The sequence below is a fragment of the Penicillium lagena genome (assembly GCF_028827675.1).
Source record: "Penicillium lagena strain IBT 129212 chromosome Unknown utg000007l_segment0_segment0, whole genome shotgun sequence".
In the NCBI taxonomy this organism is placed as follows: domain Eukaryota; kingdom Fungi; phylum Ascomycota; class Eurotiomycetes; order Eurotiales; family Aspergillaceae; genus Penicillium; species Penicillium lagena.
Window position 1 is genome coordinate 797,327 of NW_026623228.1, and position 17,530 is coordinate 814,856.

The 17,530-nt window shown below is 47.9% G+C and overlaps 7 protein-coding genes across 7 annotated transcripts; 5 read left to right on the plus strand and 2 right to left on the minus strand.

The window, feature by feature from the left end:
- Positions 1 to 1,485: 1,485 nt before the first annotated feature.
- Positions 1,486 to 3,745, plus strand: N7510_009846 (Zn(II)2Cys6 transcription factor; the record flags this gene model as incomplete). The annotated part of the gene is made up of 3 exons (XM_056981771.1): positions 1,486 to 2,529; positions 2,589 to 3,385; positions 3,469 to 3,745. 3 exons carry the CDS (start codon positions 1,486 to 1,488, stop codon positions 3,743 to 3,745), a joined length of 2,118 nt encoding a protein of 705 aa, XP_056829607.1.
- A 1,130-nt stretch (positions 3,746 to 4,875) lies between these two features.
- Positions 4,876 to 7,597, minus strand: N7510_009847 (beta-mannosidase; the record flags this gene model as incomplete). Its single annotated transcript, XM_056981772.1, has 3 exons — positions 4,876 to 5,939; positions 5,999 to 6,989; positions 7,061 to 7,597. 3 exons carry the CDS (start codon positions 7,595 to 7,597, stop codon positions 4,876 to 4,878), a joined length of 2,592 nt encoding a protein of 863 aa, XP_056829608.1.
- Positions 7,598 to 8,015: 418 nt separating this feature from the next.
- Positions 8,016 to 9,098, plus strand: N7510_009848 (Gfo/Idh/MocA family protein; the record flags this gene model as incomplete). The annotated part of the gene is made up of 2 exons (XM_056981773.1): positions 8,016 to 8,061; positions 8,113 to 9,098. The coding sequence occupies 2 exons, from the start codon at positions 8,016 to 8,018 to the stop codon at positions 9,096 to 9,098; spliced, it is 1,032 nt and encodes a 343-aa protein (XP_056829609.1).
- Positions 9,099 to 10,550: 1,452 nt separating this feature from the next.
- N7510_009849 (uncharacterized protein) lies at positions 10,551 to 11,467 on the plus strand (the record flags this gene model as incomplete). Its single annotated transcript, XM_056981774.1, has 2 exons — positions 10,551 to 10,694; positions 10,739 to 11,467. The coding sequence occupies 2 exons, from the start codon at positions 10,551 to 10,553 to the stop codon at positions 11,465 to 11,467; spliced, it is 873 nt and encodes a 290-aa protein (XP_056829610.1).
- A 1,089-nt stretch (positions 11,468 to 12,556) lies between these two features.
- Positions 12,557 to 13,233, plus strand: N7510_009850 (uncharacterized protein; the record flags this gene model as incomplete). Its single annotated transcript, XM_056981775.1, has 2 exons — positions 12,557 to 13,129; positions 13,177 to 13,233. The coding sequence occupies 2 exons, from the start codon at positions 12,557 to 12,559 to the stop codon at positions 13,231 to 13,233; spliced, it is 630 nt and encodes a 209-aa protein (XP_056829611.1).
- Positions 13,234 to 13,614: 381 nt separating this feature from the next.
- Positions 13,615 to 15,422, minus strand: N7510_009851 (putative MFS lactose permease; the record flags this gene model as incomplete). The annotated part of the gene is made up of 5 exons (XM_056981776.1): positions 13,615 to 13,968; positions 14,036 to 14,301; positions 14,357 to 14,622; positions 14,673 to 15,174; positions 15,224 to 15,422. The coding sequence occupies 5 exons, from the start codon at positions 15,420 to 15,422 to the stop codon at positions 13,615 to 13,617; spliced, it is 1,587 nt and encodes a 528-aa protein (XP_056829612.1).
- An 880-nt stretch (positions 15,423 to 16,302) lies between these two features.
- Positions 16,303 to 17,396, plus strand: N7510_009852 (glycoside hydrolase family 5 protein; the record flags this gene model as incomplete). The annotated part of the gene is made up of 2 exons (XM_056981777.1): positions 16,303 to 16,443; positions 16,482 to 17,396. Coding segments are annotated over 2 exons (1,056 nt in total), but the record flags the coding sequence as incomplete, so codon positions are not given.
- Between the last annotated feature and the right edge of the window lie 134 nt (positions 17,397 to 17,530).

Here is a 17,530-nt window from a genome sequence, read left to right on the forward strand (position 1 = left end):
TCTGCCTGTTGATCTGTGGCTCTCCGGTGGAAACTCTGTTGCTCTCAAGACCTACTGCACTAGGTATAGCTAGTTGCATGACCCACAATCCACACTGACACAAAAATAATGATGTCCTCCGTACCTGCAACGGAGATCAATACCTCCTTTTGGAGTATTCGATCCAGAACCGGGCTGATCTCTTTTCCTTTTCTTTTTTTCGCCACGTCTGCGGCCCTGCCCGCACGCAATCACAATAATCATACTGAGCACATAATTCACATTGGCTCGTTCGGGGCAAGTCTCCACCATCTCTGTCAGGGATTAGCGCGCCTCGATAGGTTTTATCCGGCGCTCTTCCTTCCTGCCCGCCGGAATGTCGGATTGCGCACGGCCCCGGCTTACTTTAGGCCAGAGACCTAGTGTACATATCCTGGGCAACTAGTTGATATGAAATGAAGCTAGCTGCGATATACAGATGGCGGGAAGCCGTTAGACTAACAGGAAATTGAGCAGTCACTTTTTTTTCTTTTTTCCCGTTCTATTCTTATCCCCAGGAGGGGTCTCTGCTGATCGTGTTGCTGCCGCTTCCGGAAGATTGAACCTGTTCCATTGATCTTTTACCACTATGACCACCGCCGGCCCACATCGCGCCAGGGCTGTCAAACTGGCGTCGATCAGGCACAGGGGCCCGGTCAACCTTGGCCCCCGTCGAACATGGATTGTACTTGCCCGGAGACTTTTTCTTGCAGCAATCCTGGAGCAGTGGGCTTATCATTGCCGGGAATGAGGCGGTACCAACAACTCCGACGAATGGGGTCTCGGTACTAATAATAATCTATATTGCATGTCGGTAGTTTGGTTAGCAGCTAAATAGCTGATATCGTGTACCAAAGGACGATTTTTCTACCGGATCCACGCAGGAGTAGTCCGATGTGTGCAGAGATGGTCCAAGTGGGTTAGATGGATGGATAGAGTATGTCCGGCCGAACCCTCGGAGCGGCGCATTTACGCGTTTGGGTGAGGCTTAGGATGAATTCTGGTGCTGGAGGATGTGGCTGGGAAGGGGTGTGCCCATTCTTCCCCCGTATCCCGAGCGTATTCTTTTCTCCATAGATCTTCATCGATGATCCCATTCCTTGCAAGCCACCACCGAGGTTCATCCAGATGGATGGCTTGTGCGCGGTGTAGATCGAGAATTAAGGAGGATGATCAGCCCAGTAGTGTCTGCGACCCCTGGTTGTGCTTGGTGGCCAGGCAGGATCAGAATGACCGTCACTGCCAGGTCTGGTAGGCCCATGTAGTCATCCTCTCGGGCCTGACCTCACCTCTTCCCCGAGACAAACTACTAACCACAACTGCGACAACTGACTGCTACGGTGCTCCCCACCCTTTCCCTTCCCCCCTTCTTACTCCTTCTGTATCTCTCTTTTCCAGCCATGCGCCCCCGTCTAGCTTCCAGCTGATTTGATTCATGCCGGAAGCGACGGACGAGCGCGAACAGTCATGGCGCACTCCTACCACCCCCAGCCCGCCATGACGGGCTTCTTCGACCCATTGCAGCAGGACTCGACGGCCGCATACTCGCTATTTGGTCCGACGCAGTACCCCGAGAGCGTTGCCTTCTGGCATGACCCCTCCTCGGCGCCCTCCTTGCCCACGCCAACGTATCCATCGCCGCCGAAGTCGCAGCCCACCTTACTGCAACCTATCCCGGATTTGAAAAAACACAAGCGCACGCGCAGCGGCTGCTTCACCTGTCGCTCGCGACGCATCAAGTGCGATGAGACCCGGCCTACTTGCGAGCGCTGTCGCAAGGGCAACCGTGAGTGTGTCTATCCCTCGCCCACTACGCCCACCGCCTCCAAGTCCAGCGTCCGTTCATCAGGCAAAGCGCGTGGCCAGCGCCCAAAGTCGCAGGGGAGCGACTCATCCAGCAAGCCAGAAGTCGAGGAGGTCAGCCCGCTGGAACCCATCCTCGACGAAGATGAACCCGAGAGCGCTGAGCCGGGACCGCGCCCGTCCCCCACGAGCGGCACGATCACGTCGCAACCTAAATTGCAAAAGAGTCAAAGCACACAGTCTCTACAGAAACAGAGCGTGAAACCGTTATCCGAAAATTCTCCCCTTCATAAAGAGCAGAGCAGTTCGCCTTCCTCGACGACCGAATCGTCGCGCTTTGAGTCCATGAGCGCGCGGTCAGCCAGTATCGTGGACCCGCTCAGCAATACCCGACTGCCAGACGACGTTCGGTTTTATTTGAATTTCCACCAGGAGTACATCACATCTCAACACTATTTTCTACACGAGAGCACCGACCACTTCATCCATCAGAGCATCATTGAGCTTGCTCTGCAGTATGAGCCGCTGCTCTATGCCCTCACCGGGTTCTCGGCATACCACCACACGCTACAAAGTCCCGACGGCAAGATGTATACATTCCTCAAATATTACAACAAGGCATTGACGCTTTTGCGAAAATCATTGGGCTCGGGGGAAGAGCATGGCGAGGCGATATTGGTCACGGTTCTGGTTCTCACATCTTTTGAGGTTTGTTTTTTTATTGTATCTTCGAGGGAGAAGATTTTTTCTGACATTGTCAATTACAGGAATACATTGGTGACTGGGTGAATTTGATAGATCACCACCAAGCCGCTCACGCGCTAATGCGGGAGCTGTTGACTCCTGAGTCTGCCAGCGCGAGCGAGCTACACAGGAACATCTTTATATGGTATGCACGCTTCGATGTTGTCGTTGGGATTTTGGCCGGCACAGAAGCGGTCCTCGGTCGGCATTGGTACATCGCAAGGGAACAGTATGACGCCGAACAAGCCGCTCGATATCCAGGAGACCCGACTATGCAATTGGCTTTGGTAGCATCGATCAACCGCCGCTTCGGGTTGGACATGGCTTCGTTGTATGCCAAATTATCGCGAGGCCTGATTCCATTCGATGAGTTCGCTGCACAAAACGAACAGCTCGGCCAGACATTAGATCGGGCAAAGGCAATTCTAAAGCAATTCGACGAATCCGACTACCTCGTCCGCTCCTTTCCACACCAACAACCTTTAACCGATGACGACATCGTGGACCCATATGCTCCCGGTTGTCTGTACCAGGGCATCCTATGGGAGTACAACTATGCTTTGATCGATATTCTCTCCACCGAGACAATGTACAAATACCAGACCATGCTCTCCCTCAAACGGCCCCTTCTCCCGGATCTCCAGAAACTTGCCTACGAGCAGTGCCAATTGATCGAGGCCATCGACCACTGGCCAGATAAAGAGAACGGATATTGCATCGGCTTCAAAAACTGCATCGGCATTGCTAGCATGTTTCTTCCCAAGGATAACAAGCACCAGATGTGGTCGCGGCGGAAGATGGCATTGATGGAGCAGAACGGGTAACTATTTCCTCCCTACTTTGGAGCCTCCAACCTTCTTCCAATTCAACGGACTCGCTAATATGAATTTTTTTGTTACACAGCTACATAATCGCCCCGAAATTCCGCGCTGGTATTGCTGCTATCTGGCAACTACCCGAAATCAACCACTGGTGGCTGCCTAATGATGAAGGGTATCATAGCATTGTGCGCGAAATCCGCTCTTTATCTGAAGAACGCCTGAGCCAACCGCGCGATGATTTCAGGGAAAATGTTCGCGATATGAAGTCGTTGTTTTGGAATCTGAATGTCGACGATCAGGATGAGCCGCATCAGGGTCCTAGTCCTTCTTCGAGCAGCCACAGTGGTCTTCAGCAGTAGACTGCTTACTACCAACATCCCTCGGCATAACCTTTCTTTCGATCGCAACAGTGTTCCTGTTCTGCCACCGAAGTACCCGTCCAGAAAAAAAAACATTTTTTCCCTACGATGCCTTCTCATTCCGTCATGTCCTATCCTATTAATCCGCCTTATCCCCCCTACTAATACCCTCGTCTGCCTCCGTTCCTTCCTTTTGCAATGTCGCTGCATTTTCTCGGTTATATCATGACTTGATGTGTACATTTAATTATACCCAATGCCCAGAAACGTGCGCATAAAAGTGAACCTCGGGTTTTAACAACTGGTTCTATACACCTGTGTCTTCTTGTTCTATTGCTTCTTTTTTTTGCCTTATTAACCTGCCATCAGTGGGGAGGGGTGTTGATAAAGGGTTGTTTTGGGTTTGGATTGTGTTTTTTGTGCTATAGAAGAATTTAAAGGTTGGGTTGGGGAGTTTATTGATCCTTTTATGCCTATCTGTGCCAAGTGAAGTAGACATCTGTTCTAGCTAGTAGTGGAGCGGGTCGGCTTCACTTTCGTGCGCTAGGTCGGAACTAGCAGATCGAGGAGGGAAGCCGGAGGAAGTCAGTCGATGACGGCAGAGCCCACGGCCGAAAGAATAGAACGAAGTGAGAGAGGTATATTCGACATCTAAGCAAAGACGTAGATGATACGATGAAGCAATATAGGCGCCTAACCCTCAATGAGGTTCGGACATCTTTCTTTTTTCACGTCCATTCTAGTCTCTCTGGTTACCAGAGTCTGGAATAAAGAATGTTGGAGCACTTCGTAATACCTTGCTTGGCGGTCCAAGGCTCCCCAGTGGAGTTTATTTTAGGTGTCGAACATCGCAAGAGCCGGCTGAAGGTTCGTGTCCAAGAGAGAATATTATTCAGAATTCGGGGCTTTTAGTCTCACATGTTCTTCGTCAACCGGGGCAATAAGTGATCTTTATTGGGCTTCCGGTACGGGGATACGTCGAAGAAGAGGACTAACTGTCTTCGTGGTATAGGTTGTTCATTTTTGAAGCTTTCTATCAATCACGCAGCGGGAGAAGTATCTCTGAGATCCCCAATAAGACAAATAACAGCAGCATGTCCTCCTAGTGTTAGCACACATCTCTTAATATTTTACAGCTCAAAGCCCTCCTCCATCTCCCAGTCATACAGAAAACGCGTTTGCACACTCCGGCCCTGAAGCGAATGGACACCGATATCCACCGTCTCGCCAGGAACCAAATCCACAAAATTGTCTTCGAAAACTGCATCCTCGCCTAGTTCGGTCATGGGCACGGAGAGCACCACTCCTTTCACAGGGGCGTTTGCACTGACGAAGACCCTGTCGCCCAACTCCGAAATTCTAGTATTGATAAGTAGATCTGGAGAAAGGTGTAGCAGCCTGAGGGGCTCAGGCCAAGAAACCCAACGTGCAAGACGCTCAGTGGTGTCACTATCATCTATGTAGGCGGCAACGACAGTGTTGTCCGGATCTGGGATATTGATGCTCGTGATTTCGGTTGTTCGATTAGGTGGAAGCACCAAGTTCTGCTCTTCAACATTTTTGGGCAGTGAAACGCGAGAGCCAGATCGAATATCATAGGCGCTCAGTTTAAGAGTTGCTTTTCGTGGCTCCAGAGTGCCATTCACGGCCCAGACGTCCAAGGCATGCTTTTCTGGTAGATACCCAGTCACAATGTATGGTGGTTCTTTTGTAACGGTGCGCTCCATGCCGACGACGAATTTCCCTAGAGCTCTTTTCGTGACATAATAGGCGGGCTTGCGCTGCAAGTCAACATCTACCAAGGCCCAGCTAGAGCCCGGCCAGATATCATTCAGCTGCCACACAAGCACCCCAGCGCAATATTCTTGCTCAGGGCCTCGGAATTCTCGGCGCCAGCAATTGTACGCGTATGCCATGGCATCGGCTTGCAGGAACTGAGTGCAATAGACGAAATCTCGGAGTGGGTTCATGCGGAAACGGAAATTCTCGCCCATGTACATGGGATAACGGCGAGTGTGCCCGGGTCCTTTGTCGTGGATGTCAAAGGTTCGGGATTGGGCGTGCCTTTCCGAAGAATCGGTGATGGCTCGGTGCAGAGTGCGCAAGGAGGGACAAGATTCAAATCCAAATTCGCTGATGAAGCGAGAAGTATAGTTCTTGTAGTCTTGGTAGGGTGACAATTTTCCATGCCAGACTTGAAATTAGACTGGTCAGCTTTTTTTGTTTTCATTCGTCTGATTTGAGAAAACTCACCGTCCCAGATATGCGTGTCTCCCACAGTGGTGTCATTTGAATAAGATCCACCGTAAGGACTACTCCTCCAGTATGGAACATCACCGCCCAGTTCCTCTACCAGACGAGGAAGTAATCTCTCATAGATTTCTCTGGCTGGGAAATCTGTCTGATCCCACGGTCCTTTTTCGTCCGTCATATCAAGTTCCCAGCCCCATCTTTCAGCCAGTAGGTAATCTTCATTATTGCCCGCCCAGAGTACCAGGCTCGCATGATGGCCCACACGCCTCAACTGATCCTCCGCTTCCAATTTGACGTTTTCCATGAAATCTTGGGAAGCCGGATAGTTGCCACAGGCGAAGAGGAAATCCTGCCACACCAAGATCCCTTCTCGGTCACAGATGTCGTAAAAGTCGTCGGTTTCGACGATGCCTCCGCCCCAAACACGGATCATGCTCTGGTTCCCGGACTTTGCAAGTTGCAGCCAGTCTGAATAGCGCTGGCGCGTCATGCGTGGTAGCATGAAGTCTCCAGGAATCCAGCATGAGCCACCCGCAAATATGCGGATATTGTTGATCTCGAAGACAAATGATGTTCCCTCCGCATTCTGAAGTGAGTGTTGGAGTAGTCTAAGGCGACGAAGACCAATCGATTGACTTCTGCTGTCTTGTTTGGGAAGCCGGACAGTCACGGTGTAGAGAGGCTGGTCTCCGTAAGTATAAGGATACCACAATTCAGGGTTGTTGATGGTAATGCTGGCTTCAAATCGGGTACCAACTGCTTTCAGAATGTGGCTCTGAATACGGGACCCAGCAGGAGCAAGCAGTTCAAGATTGACTTCTTGGTTCGGAGAAGGATGCTCAACGCTCCCTTTGACGTTCAAAACTGCCGTCTTCAAATCTGCCGAAACCTCTTGGCGAATGAGAAGCTCATCAATTCTGGTCTCAAAGATCTCGAGATAGATGGGCTTCCAGGGGCCCGAAGTATTGACCGCCGGTCCCCAGTCCCAGCCCTGCAATTGTGTCAGCCCTACCTCAACCCTGTGACCTGGCGCATACGGCCAAGCATGGCAGGACAACCTACCCAATGGTACTGCGCTTTTCTCAGAAACAACCTCTCTGGACCACCAAAATGCACATCCGTCTCGTTGCCCTTATATCCAATGCGGCTTTTTTCCTCTCGTGAAATCGCAGGCGCATTCTTGAAACGCAGCTCCAGCGAGCTTTTGCCCTCAGCCCGTTTCAAAAGTTCAGTGACATCGACCCTATGCGCCAGATGCATATTTTTGCTTGCCAGAATATGTTCACCATTGAGGAATACATCAACGACTGTGTCTAAGCCCTCAAAGACAAGAACGGCGTGCTCATTGGGATTCGAAAGGTTGAGATTGGGTATCTCCGACGTACAGTACGTCCAATCCGCCTCGTTGACCCAAAGGCATTTTGTTTCATTCGAGTCGATGTATGGGTCCGGAATGAGCTCGTGGTGAAGGAGATCAATATGAGCGACGGTCGGGAACTGGGCAACAGGCAGAAAAGAAGAGGCCGTGGAGTTGTTGAGGCTGCTGGCCTGTTTGAACTTCCAGCCTTGAGTGATTTCAATTCTCTTGAGTTCCGCCATCTTTCAAATGCGCAGTTTGCAGTCTAGATCACAAAATCTAATGCCGCTTCCAATTGCAGGCGACCATAAAACTGATGACAGTGACAGCTATATATATGCCTTGAACATCACTAATGTGATTCTAGAAGCTGGGTGCGGGGCGGAGCACCTATAGCGGGCAATTACTTAACTGAGTATGATCGTCGCCGCCTCCATAAACTTCTCTCACGTTGTCCGGACCCGTAAATGTGGAGATGCGATCAACAAAACCCCAAGTGACCGAAAGAACTCATTACCCGATCACGTGCTCGCGTAGCTCCCTGTTCGTAGACGGCCGAGATGGGCCTATAGATGAACGTTAGTATAAGAATGTCTTCAATGAGACGTTGCAGATTACAATTGCTCTGAATCCCCTTCTTAATCCGACTCACCTCCCTCCATGGCTGGAATTGCTATCTTAGGAGCCGGCATCTTTGCCACTGATGGTAATTTTTCCACTTTTGAATAACAACCCTCGTCACTAACACTTCAAAAAGAGCATCTCCCGGCTCTTGTTGCGAACAGGGCAAACCTCAAAGCTATCTACTCGCGTTCGAAAACTTCCGCTTTGACATTGGTTGACGAAGCAAAGAAGCTTGGTGTTCCGGATGTTGAGCTCTATTCAGAAGACACCGCTGGTCACACGCTGGACGACCTTTTGAAACGCAAAGATATCGATGCAGTCGTCGTTGTTTTACCGATTCCTGTCCAACCAGACATCATCCGCCGTTGCCTTGCAGCTGGAAAGCATGTGTTGTCTGAGAAACCGATCGCGAAAGACGTCCAGACTGCACGCGTGCTGATTGAGGATTACAAGAAGCATTACGCCAAGGACGGGTTGATTTTCAGCGTTGCAGAGCAATTCCGTTTCATGCCTGAATTTGAGCTTGGGCGAAAATGGGTTGTTGACGAGAGAGCTATTGGCAATATTACACAGCTTCACCTCAAGATATGGCGCAATCAGGGTCCCACTGGAAAGTACTATGAGACTCCATGGAGAAAGATCCCAGAATACCAAGGAGGCTTTCTGCTTGATGGCGGGGTTCACCATATAGCAATGCTTCGCTATATTTCTGGGCAGGAAATTGTTGAGACTCAAGGGTTTTCACGCCAAGTCGCTGCTCACCTGCCGCCTCTTGATACTGTCAATGCAGGAATCCTCCTTAGCGGTGGTGGAACCGGTACCATCTCGATGTCATTTTCGTCCGCAAAGCGAGCCACTGAGTTTACCATCATTGGGACGCTAGGTACATTTTTCCTGACTGATGGTCCTGATGGTTTTACCCTAAGCCTTGAGCGGATTTCGGGTGAAAAGAGCAGTGAAACAATTAAGAGCAAAGGTGTGGAGCTCGAGATCAAGGCTTTCCTAGACGCTGTGAAGATGGGGAAGGCACAGTCTCGTGCCGGACCAGAGGAGGCACTAAATGATTTAGCCATTATTGAAAGCTTGTGCTCTGGTGAACGCACTGTTAACTTATATTAGACGTTGATAGGTCATATATTCTTTGCAGAAAATGATGTTTTACAAGATGAATGTTTCTCTAAATGCATTTAAATTCGAAATGTGGCGTCTCCAATTAGAAACAAAACCAAGCTTGTCCAGCTTATCTCAATTGAGCAATACAGGAAGTATAAGAATTGCGCACTTGAGATCACTCACTGGCCAACTGTCGGCACATAATAAGGATTAACATTAGTAGAGTCTATACCATAATTTTGCTTAAAGATGATGTATATTGTCGGCCGCGATCACCCCTATTTAACTTTCTGGTTAATTCAAGCATAAGCTATTGACTCACTCGCTGACTGAAAATGCTAGTAAGTACTATGTTTAACTAGGTTAACCTCTGCAGTCAGAATGCTGGATGGGAGTACTAGTAGCATTGACAAGAGGCATGAAACGTAGGAGAAATTCAATAGTCTTTCCTCAAAAATCCCTAAGCCAGTCAGATTCCTCCAAATTCAAAATATACCTACTATTTCGAATCCCAGCATCAACTCTCACCAGGCTTCCCCAGTCTCTAAACGAAAATCACGTGGGTGGGGGCCATAACCCAAATTCCACGGTATCTTCTCCGCCACGAATTCTCCATCCCTTCGTCTTGTCAGCATTCAGATCTCTTGCATAAGTGTTCTATTGAATTTTGTTATGGTTTGACGCCATGGCACCAGAGCGAGAGATTCAAAGGCGTGCTAAAACTGGTCAGCATATCACCCTTGTTGCCTTGGCATACTACACTACTGACTATATTGCGCCCAGGTTGGTAAGTTAATCGCAATTCCAGATACTTACCCTTGGAATTTTGGCAATCCGATTGTAGTTGACAAGCAAAGCCTCACGTGTAGAAGACGGCATATGAAATGTGTGTTCTTCCTTTCAAATCACCAACTTGCGTTGAATTCGCTGACTTAGTGCCAACAAAAAGGCGACGAACGAAAACCTCAATGTCAGCACTGTGAAATTGGTCGCCGTGATTGTCAGTATGACACAAGGCGAGGAAGTGGTGGAGAGACTAATGGTGGATTTCGATTCACATCGGACCATGTATGGCTTGACACTCCTTCAGAAAGTGAGTCAGTCCTTTCATGGAATTCTGAGCACTCACGGTATTCTGAAACATCGACATAGTCACATTTGTACACTCAGTTGATGTGAGCTATGATGGAGATGAAACGAGGAACTCAAATCCTCCCAGCTCTCCACAACTTACGATATCGCACAGCAGCACCTCGCCAAATATGATGATCGATGGTAGAGCATCTAACCCTCTTTTTTTCAATTTATCTTTGGCTGATCAGAAATGCAGATTTTGAAGCCTATGGAGGAATGGCTGATATTTCAGTAGGAGAAAATACAGTCCTGGCATTGACTCCGGGCCCGTCCGTTGATACTATCAGATATGCGGATCAACATTCCACACCAAATAGCAATATCATGGACTCTCTCGATCCAGTTCAGGCCCTGACCCGCAGGAGAATATCTGGGTCGACAATATACAAACGAGGCCCAGCGGAGCCGCTCAGCGATCCATTGATTGCCCGCCTCCTCAAGCATTACGTGAATAACTTAGCCTGCTGGGTATGTTAACTGACTATATTAATAATCACGCTGACGGTAACCAGCTTGATGTTAACGATCCGCTGCGTCAGTTTGAAACATTTGTGCCTTATTTAGCCCTCAGCTGCCCGATTCTACTATACGCTATTCTTGCATTTTCTGCATGTCACCTGAGTCGACGTGATGGGACATGCGACGAGCATTGTGCCGCCCATTATCATGATTTATGTGTCCAAGGCCTAATTCCGGCTTTAGCAGATCCTGCTACAGCCATGGATAACGCGTTGCCGATATCCACGGTCGTGCTCCGCATGTATGAGATGATGAGCTACGAAACTGATCACCAGCGCCACTTAAAGGGGTGTTCATCTCTTTTCACACACAACCGAAACAACATTGGGTTCCGAGCTCTAAAGCGGACTGCTTTCTGGACATATTTTCGAGAGGAGATCATGGTTGCTCTTGCTACACGCAAGCCAACCACTATTAACCCTAGAGGTTGGAAAGCTGATATAATATGGGGAGGAGACTTCGATTATGTAAAGACCGAGAAGATGACTATGTTGACCGCCGAGATTGTCGACTATTGTTTTTCTCGTGAAGATCAAACCGCTGATCTGGATAGGTGGATTGAATTTCAGGGCGAGGTCAACACGTGGAAGGAGACCTTGCCAGAGTCATTCCAACCTTTATATATCATTGAGGACAGTGAACCCTTTCCTGAGATATTGTACTTAGGTACTTGGCACAGTATGCTGTTATTTTCCAAGTTCAGACGCTCTGACACTGACTAGCCTTAGTTGTCTCGATGCAGTTCTATCATCTAGTGAAAGTGCTTCTTGCTCTTCACAATCCACATCAAGCGAGCGGTATAGATTTTCTGCATTTTGCAAGAGGGATAGAAGTAAGTACTGTCTGCGTTGTAGAGAGCTTGCTAATACCCCAGAAGGCTGAAATTATGAGACATACCATCCAATTATGTGGCATGACAAAAGCACTCGGAGACAATCATCCTGGCGCTCTCGTAAATGCGATACAACCACTTGTCATATGTAAGTGCTTGCTCGGGGACCAGCACGGCGTCCGTTAATGATAAGAGTAGGTGGTCGAAGCTTGAGAAACGCTGATGAGCAAGCCGAACTTATTCGAATCTTGCGAAGAATCGAGCAGGTGACAACATTGGGCACTTCCCAGGGCATACAGTCGCTGCGACAGTCATGGAATTTACATATTGACTTTTAAATTTTGTGAGATGGGCATGGATTCGCCGTCCATACAGTACCTATAACCAACGAATTCCACAATCCTGCAAGACCGGTTAGTCCAGGTTCTGAAAACAATTTTTAGCCCATGCTGTGGCATCCAACTAAGAGCAATGTGAGGATAAGATAACAGTATTAGTTTGGAAAGAAAGTGAAGCTATTACAATGAGTAATGAATGACTCTGGTGGAGCCGAAGTAACTAACCCAACAGGTGAGGATGTTAGACTAGTTTGAAAGTAGCTAATATCATCTCGGCCCCACTCCGTGACGAATTTGGACAGAGCAGTCGTTCGGCTGCATCCAAATTCGAAAATCTGCCGAATCAGGTGATCGTTTAGGTCTTTTATTTGGTTCAGACACTTACATATTATCCACTGCTCCCTCTGTTGTACCAGGTATTGACTAAATTCTATATCCACTCCTTCATACTCTATGATAATGCGGCCCTTTTCGGTAAGCAAAACAAGAGGTGACTATGGAGCCGGCAGATGCTATTTCCAAAATATCGGTGCTATAAAGCGGCAGGTCTGAACGACAAACAGTCACTATTTCTTGCAACTAAATTTGCCAACGCTCTTCTTGTCATTCCATCTTTCCAATTTCAAATCGCAATACCTATCATGGCTCCTGATCCTCTCGTCTTCACCGATGACTACCTTCGGGTGCGCGCTGTCCCGACTTGCCACACATCTACCTTTGTCTGGTGCCACAGCAAAGGTCAGCGTGGAGGCGACTGGAAGTTTATGGTCGAACCGCTACGAAAGCTCGGGCACTGCAACCACATCGCATTTATCTTCCCGTATCTCGATTACAATGAGACGAACAGTGAGAGCGGCATCTCTAACAACGAGGCTTTGATCCAGAAGATTGTACAAGAGGAGATTACCAAGGGCTGCGATCCAGGCCGCATTGCGGTCGGCGGATACAATGAGGGCCTGGAAGTTGCTCTGAGGGCGACTCTGGCTGACAACAACAAAATTGGAGGTATCCTGGGCATTACAGACTCTCTAAACCTGACGGATGAGGTCAACGTGCTCAGGAAAACTGCGAATGCAAAAACTCCGGTGCTGTTTGTTGACCGTATGCGGACAAAGGGCACTGGTTCCGAGAAGCTCAAAGCAATCGAACAGCCAGTGACGGTTGTTGATGGAAGCAAGCTTGTTTCGTCTGATACTCAGCCCGTTACTCAAGAGGTACGATGATTTAACTTAGCGTGGAAAACAATGCTAATAGATCATAGGAACTTGAGCGCTTAGATGTCTTTATACATGAAACCTTGCCGGTTGAGATGGCCTGAAGAGTTAGACTTAGCTTTTTATGAATTCTTTAGTCTCCAATTCTAATTTTTAGATTCTAAGCATACTGTTGTCCCGTCATTTCTATGCTGAGATCCAAATTTCTAGTAGAATTCAAGACTATGTTATAATTAGTTATTCTAATATTGATAGTTAAGCTATTTTCTCCGAGTATCCTGACTGATTCTATCATTTACAGCAGTTTAATTATACTGAAAGGAGCGGGAGAGTGGGCCACATATTGCCTGAAGCAGGGCCTTAGGTAGAATCTTATCATATTGGATGAAACTTTCGAGCAAGCCAGCCTTGCTTTACAAACGTGTATACCAAGAGACATCTCCATTGTTACATAACTTTGCTGTATACTGCTTTTATTCCAATATTTAAGCATTAGAATCAGTATTATCAACATTGAGGATGGTTCCATCACCTGCAACACTGATACTTTTCTTTTCCAGGCTGGCCTTCACAGGATTCTTGGAATTGAAGAGGTCCTCAATTTCTTCCAAACTCCAGCCTCTTGTTTCAACAAAAAAGAAATAGATCACAACAATGCCGAATGCATCCCAAACGACATATAGAATGTAGTACCTCCAGCCAGAGTTTGCAATGGCGATCGGGGGAACATATGTGTTCATGACCTTGACGGCATTGTTCATGAATGCCAGGTAGGCCATACCTTTGGCCCGAGAGTTATAAGCGAGAACCTCTGCAGGGTAGAGAGTTTGCATGGGGGTCTAATTAAGACCAAGGCGCAGTTAGCATCAAACAGATTGAAAGAAAAGAGGAATCGAGTGAAATTACCCATCCGAAGGCAAAAGCCACTAAAAAGACATAGAGAAACGCAATGCCAGTCCCACCTACAGCGGGCTTCCCGGCCTGTTTTGCGGTGCATGCTGTAATGACGGCCATGGCAATTGTCATCCCAAGGCTGCACCATATTAGAAGCTGTCGTCTGCCGATCTTATGTATCATCTTAAGGCCACAGAGCGCTGCAACTGCCATGACGACCGTCTGGATTGCGTTGAGCAATAGTTGGGTAGAGACATTGGTGATTCCGGCAGTTTTTACTATATCATTAGATTAGTACAAAGGGCTCAAAATGTACTATTCTAGAATAATTACCCATCAGAGGGAAATAGTAGCTTGTTGGTGGCAGGTCAAGTTCACCAAACCAGGAAATGCAGGTAACCAGAAAAGTACGGTAACGTGCAGCTCGGGTGTTGAAGAGTGACCTGAAATCCCACCATCGCTTGTCAGAGCCGTCCTGTTCAATGACTTCCAGCATTTCTTGCAGCTCGAGATTTGCGACAAGTGCGTTTGGGTCTCCGTCTCCGTGGTACTTGATGAGAACAGCTCGAGCTTCAGGCTCACGTCCTTGGCTAACATACCTGTAATTTCTAATCAGTTTGCTGTCAAGGAAAAATGAGACAGTCCCTACCATCGAGGGCTTTCCGGAATAAACCAAACAGCGCATAGAATGATGACAGATGGAAGGCCTTGAACAGCAAGAGGAAGTCTCCATGGGTACGAAAGGGTCGTATTTGCATGATTGAGACCAAACTCAAGCCACGTTGATATAATCGTGCCCAGAAAGAAACATACTTGGTAGCCACCCGTAAGTTGAGCTCGATACTTGGGATATGACATCTCAACAACGTAGCTAGGACCAGCCGTTTGAACCAACACAGCGCCCATTCCAAGGATGAAGCGTCCTGTCATGAGCATGGCGAGGTTGGTTCCCACGGTTTGGAGAAGGGTGCCAATAACACAAATGGCTGACCCAAGGGTCATTCCTGCCCGGCGACCATACGTGTCTGTGCATGGCCCACCAAAGAACGAACCAGCGATGTTTCCGATGACATACACAGCTGCAACAAGGCCTTGGTTTTTGGTTGTGATGCCAAAGTGCTCAGTAAATTGTGGGATTGCAGACAGCCCTCCTGATTAGCTATCAGCAAGCTGTTAAGTATGGAAGGATTTCAAGCATACCAAAGGTCGTAGAATCGAATCCATTGGTGGCTGAGCATAAGTATCCAACAAAAATGCATGCGTATAGCTTTAAGAAGCTCTTTCGGAGGACACGAGGATTCTCCCTAACCAAAGCTGCCTGCATACGTGACTGGGTCATGTTTCTCTGCGTGGTAGGTTTGGTTGGGTCCTCATCGTGGACAACTTCTGGACGATCCATGGCGTGCTGGGTCTTCATACCTAAGAAAATCAAGAGGTGCAGTAGCGACTGAAGTGGAGAAGACTTTGTAGGCTAGGGCGTTGAGTGACTGCACAGCAAGGTCATATATGCTGCATTTTGTAAACCCCACTTCCCCATAAAATGATTCCCCAGAATGTTCCCGGCAAATCCTGCCGTGGAATTTCTCCCCACGATGAGACTAACACCCAATTGTGTCTTCGAAGAAGGGGCCAATTCACTGCGGAATCATCCCAATTTATCAAATAGCCGATCACGTGGAAGTGACCCGCCGCCGTTGGGCGCTAATCCTTTTCCTACAATCGGCTGAGTATACAACGATGACCAACGGCGACAATAGTTGCCGATGTCGGGTAGCATTACCGCTACCAACGTCAGTGGGCCCGGTAATTAACATGGCCAGAGCTAGCTGCAGGATTCCAGCCGAATCGCCATGATATTTTGTCGAACATAATTAATGTTGCAGACTTACAAAGTTCAGCGTATTCCCGATTAGGAATGCCTGCGGCGGTAGTGTCCGAAAGATGTAAGAGTATCAAAGCGCTGCAACTGTGAGACGCAATCCTGCTCTGACTTAGATTTATCCGACCAAATGGTGATGATCAGCATAAGTAAGGAAATAAATTGGACAGTAGGGCAAAGCAATTTGAACTCAAATAAAATTTGTCGTTTGGTTTTGATCTTCTCAACTTTCACATTTTTAATGTCAAATAATCGGTGAAATGATTTCCTTAGCGAAAGCAGTAGGAGTTTTCCTATGTGTTACAGCCAGCACGGCTCATATAATCTATGCCGGCTTCAATGAAGGTGCAACTCTTGTTTGAATAGTTACAAAAACAGAGGCTTATGCACGTACTCAGCTGGGGGCGAGTTCAATCCTAGTGTCTTACCCGGCACTTTTGGCACGGATTATGCTTTTATCAACAAAACCTACGTCCAATACTATATTGATCATGGGTGCAATACCTTTCGCGTCACTTTTCTGATGGTAAGTCTCTCCTATGTCTCTTCCCTTTTCCAGTCATAATATTTATCTACCAGGAACGTATGTGTCCATTGGAATACGGCTTAGGGCCGCATTTCAATGAGACCTATTTCGACCTGTACAAGGACGCTGTGGACTACATTACCACCCATGGGTCATATGTGTTGATTGACCCTCACAATTACATGCGTTATAACAACGCTTCCGATCAACCTTGGTCAGGCAGTGTGATCGGCAACACTTCTGATCCCAACGCCGCCACGACACAACAATTCGCCTCATTCTGGCACGAAATCGCTTCACGCTTCCGCTACAACCCGAACGTCATCTTTGGCATCAACAATGAGCCACATAACATGACCACGGAATTGATTCTGCGAAATGATCAGGCCGCTATAGATGCTATCCGGTACGCAGGTGCATTCCAGCTTGTTTTGGTGCCGGGAAATGGATTTACAAACGCCGAGATCTGGACCAACACCAGCGGTAATGGCCTGGAGCCGGGATCGACACCAAATTCAGAGATCATGGGCCACATCTTTGACCCCATTGATAACTGGGCCTTTGACATGCATCTATATCTGGATTACGACTTCAGTGGCACTCACCAAAAATGCGTGGGTCCTAACTTCGGCGTGAAGAACTTGCGATTAGTGTCTGACTGGCTTGAAAAGAATAACTTCACTGCATTCCTGAGTGAGTTTGGGGGTGGGTATAACAAGATTTGCTATGAGGCTCTGGACAATATGCTCTCATTCCTTGAAGAGCATCCCTCATGGATTGGTTGGACATACTGGGCAGCCGGGCCGATCTGGTGGAATAATAATGGCCAGCACACCCCCAGTGCCGAGCCATTTAATGGTGAAGGTTTCAAAACGACATGGCCAATTGTCCTGGAACCTCACGTTCGGAAGTATCAGCCCATCAAGCGCTTTGGTGTTTCCAGTAACTTCAAGAGGGAATTTGTCTGAATTATTCCATATGTAGATATGGAAATTTACACTGAAGTCAAGTCCTATCTTCTTCAGTATTTTTGGAATTTATTTCTAATTGATCTGGATGCCGGATGTTGTGTAAAACCCCAAGTTCCTGTCTGAGGATGAAA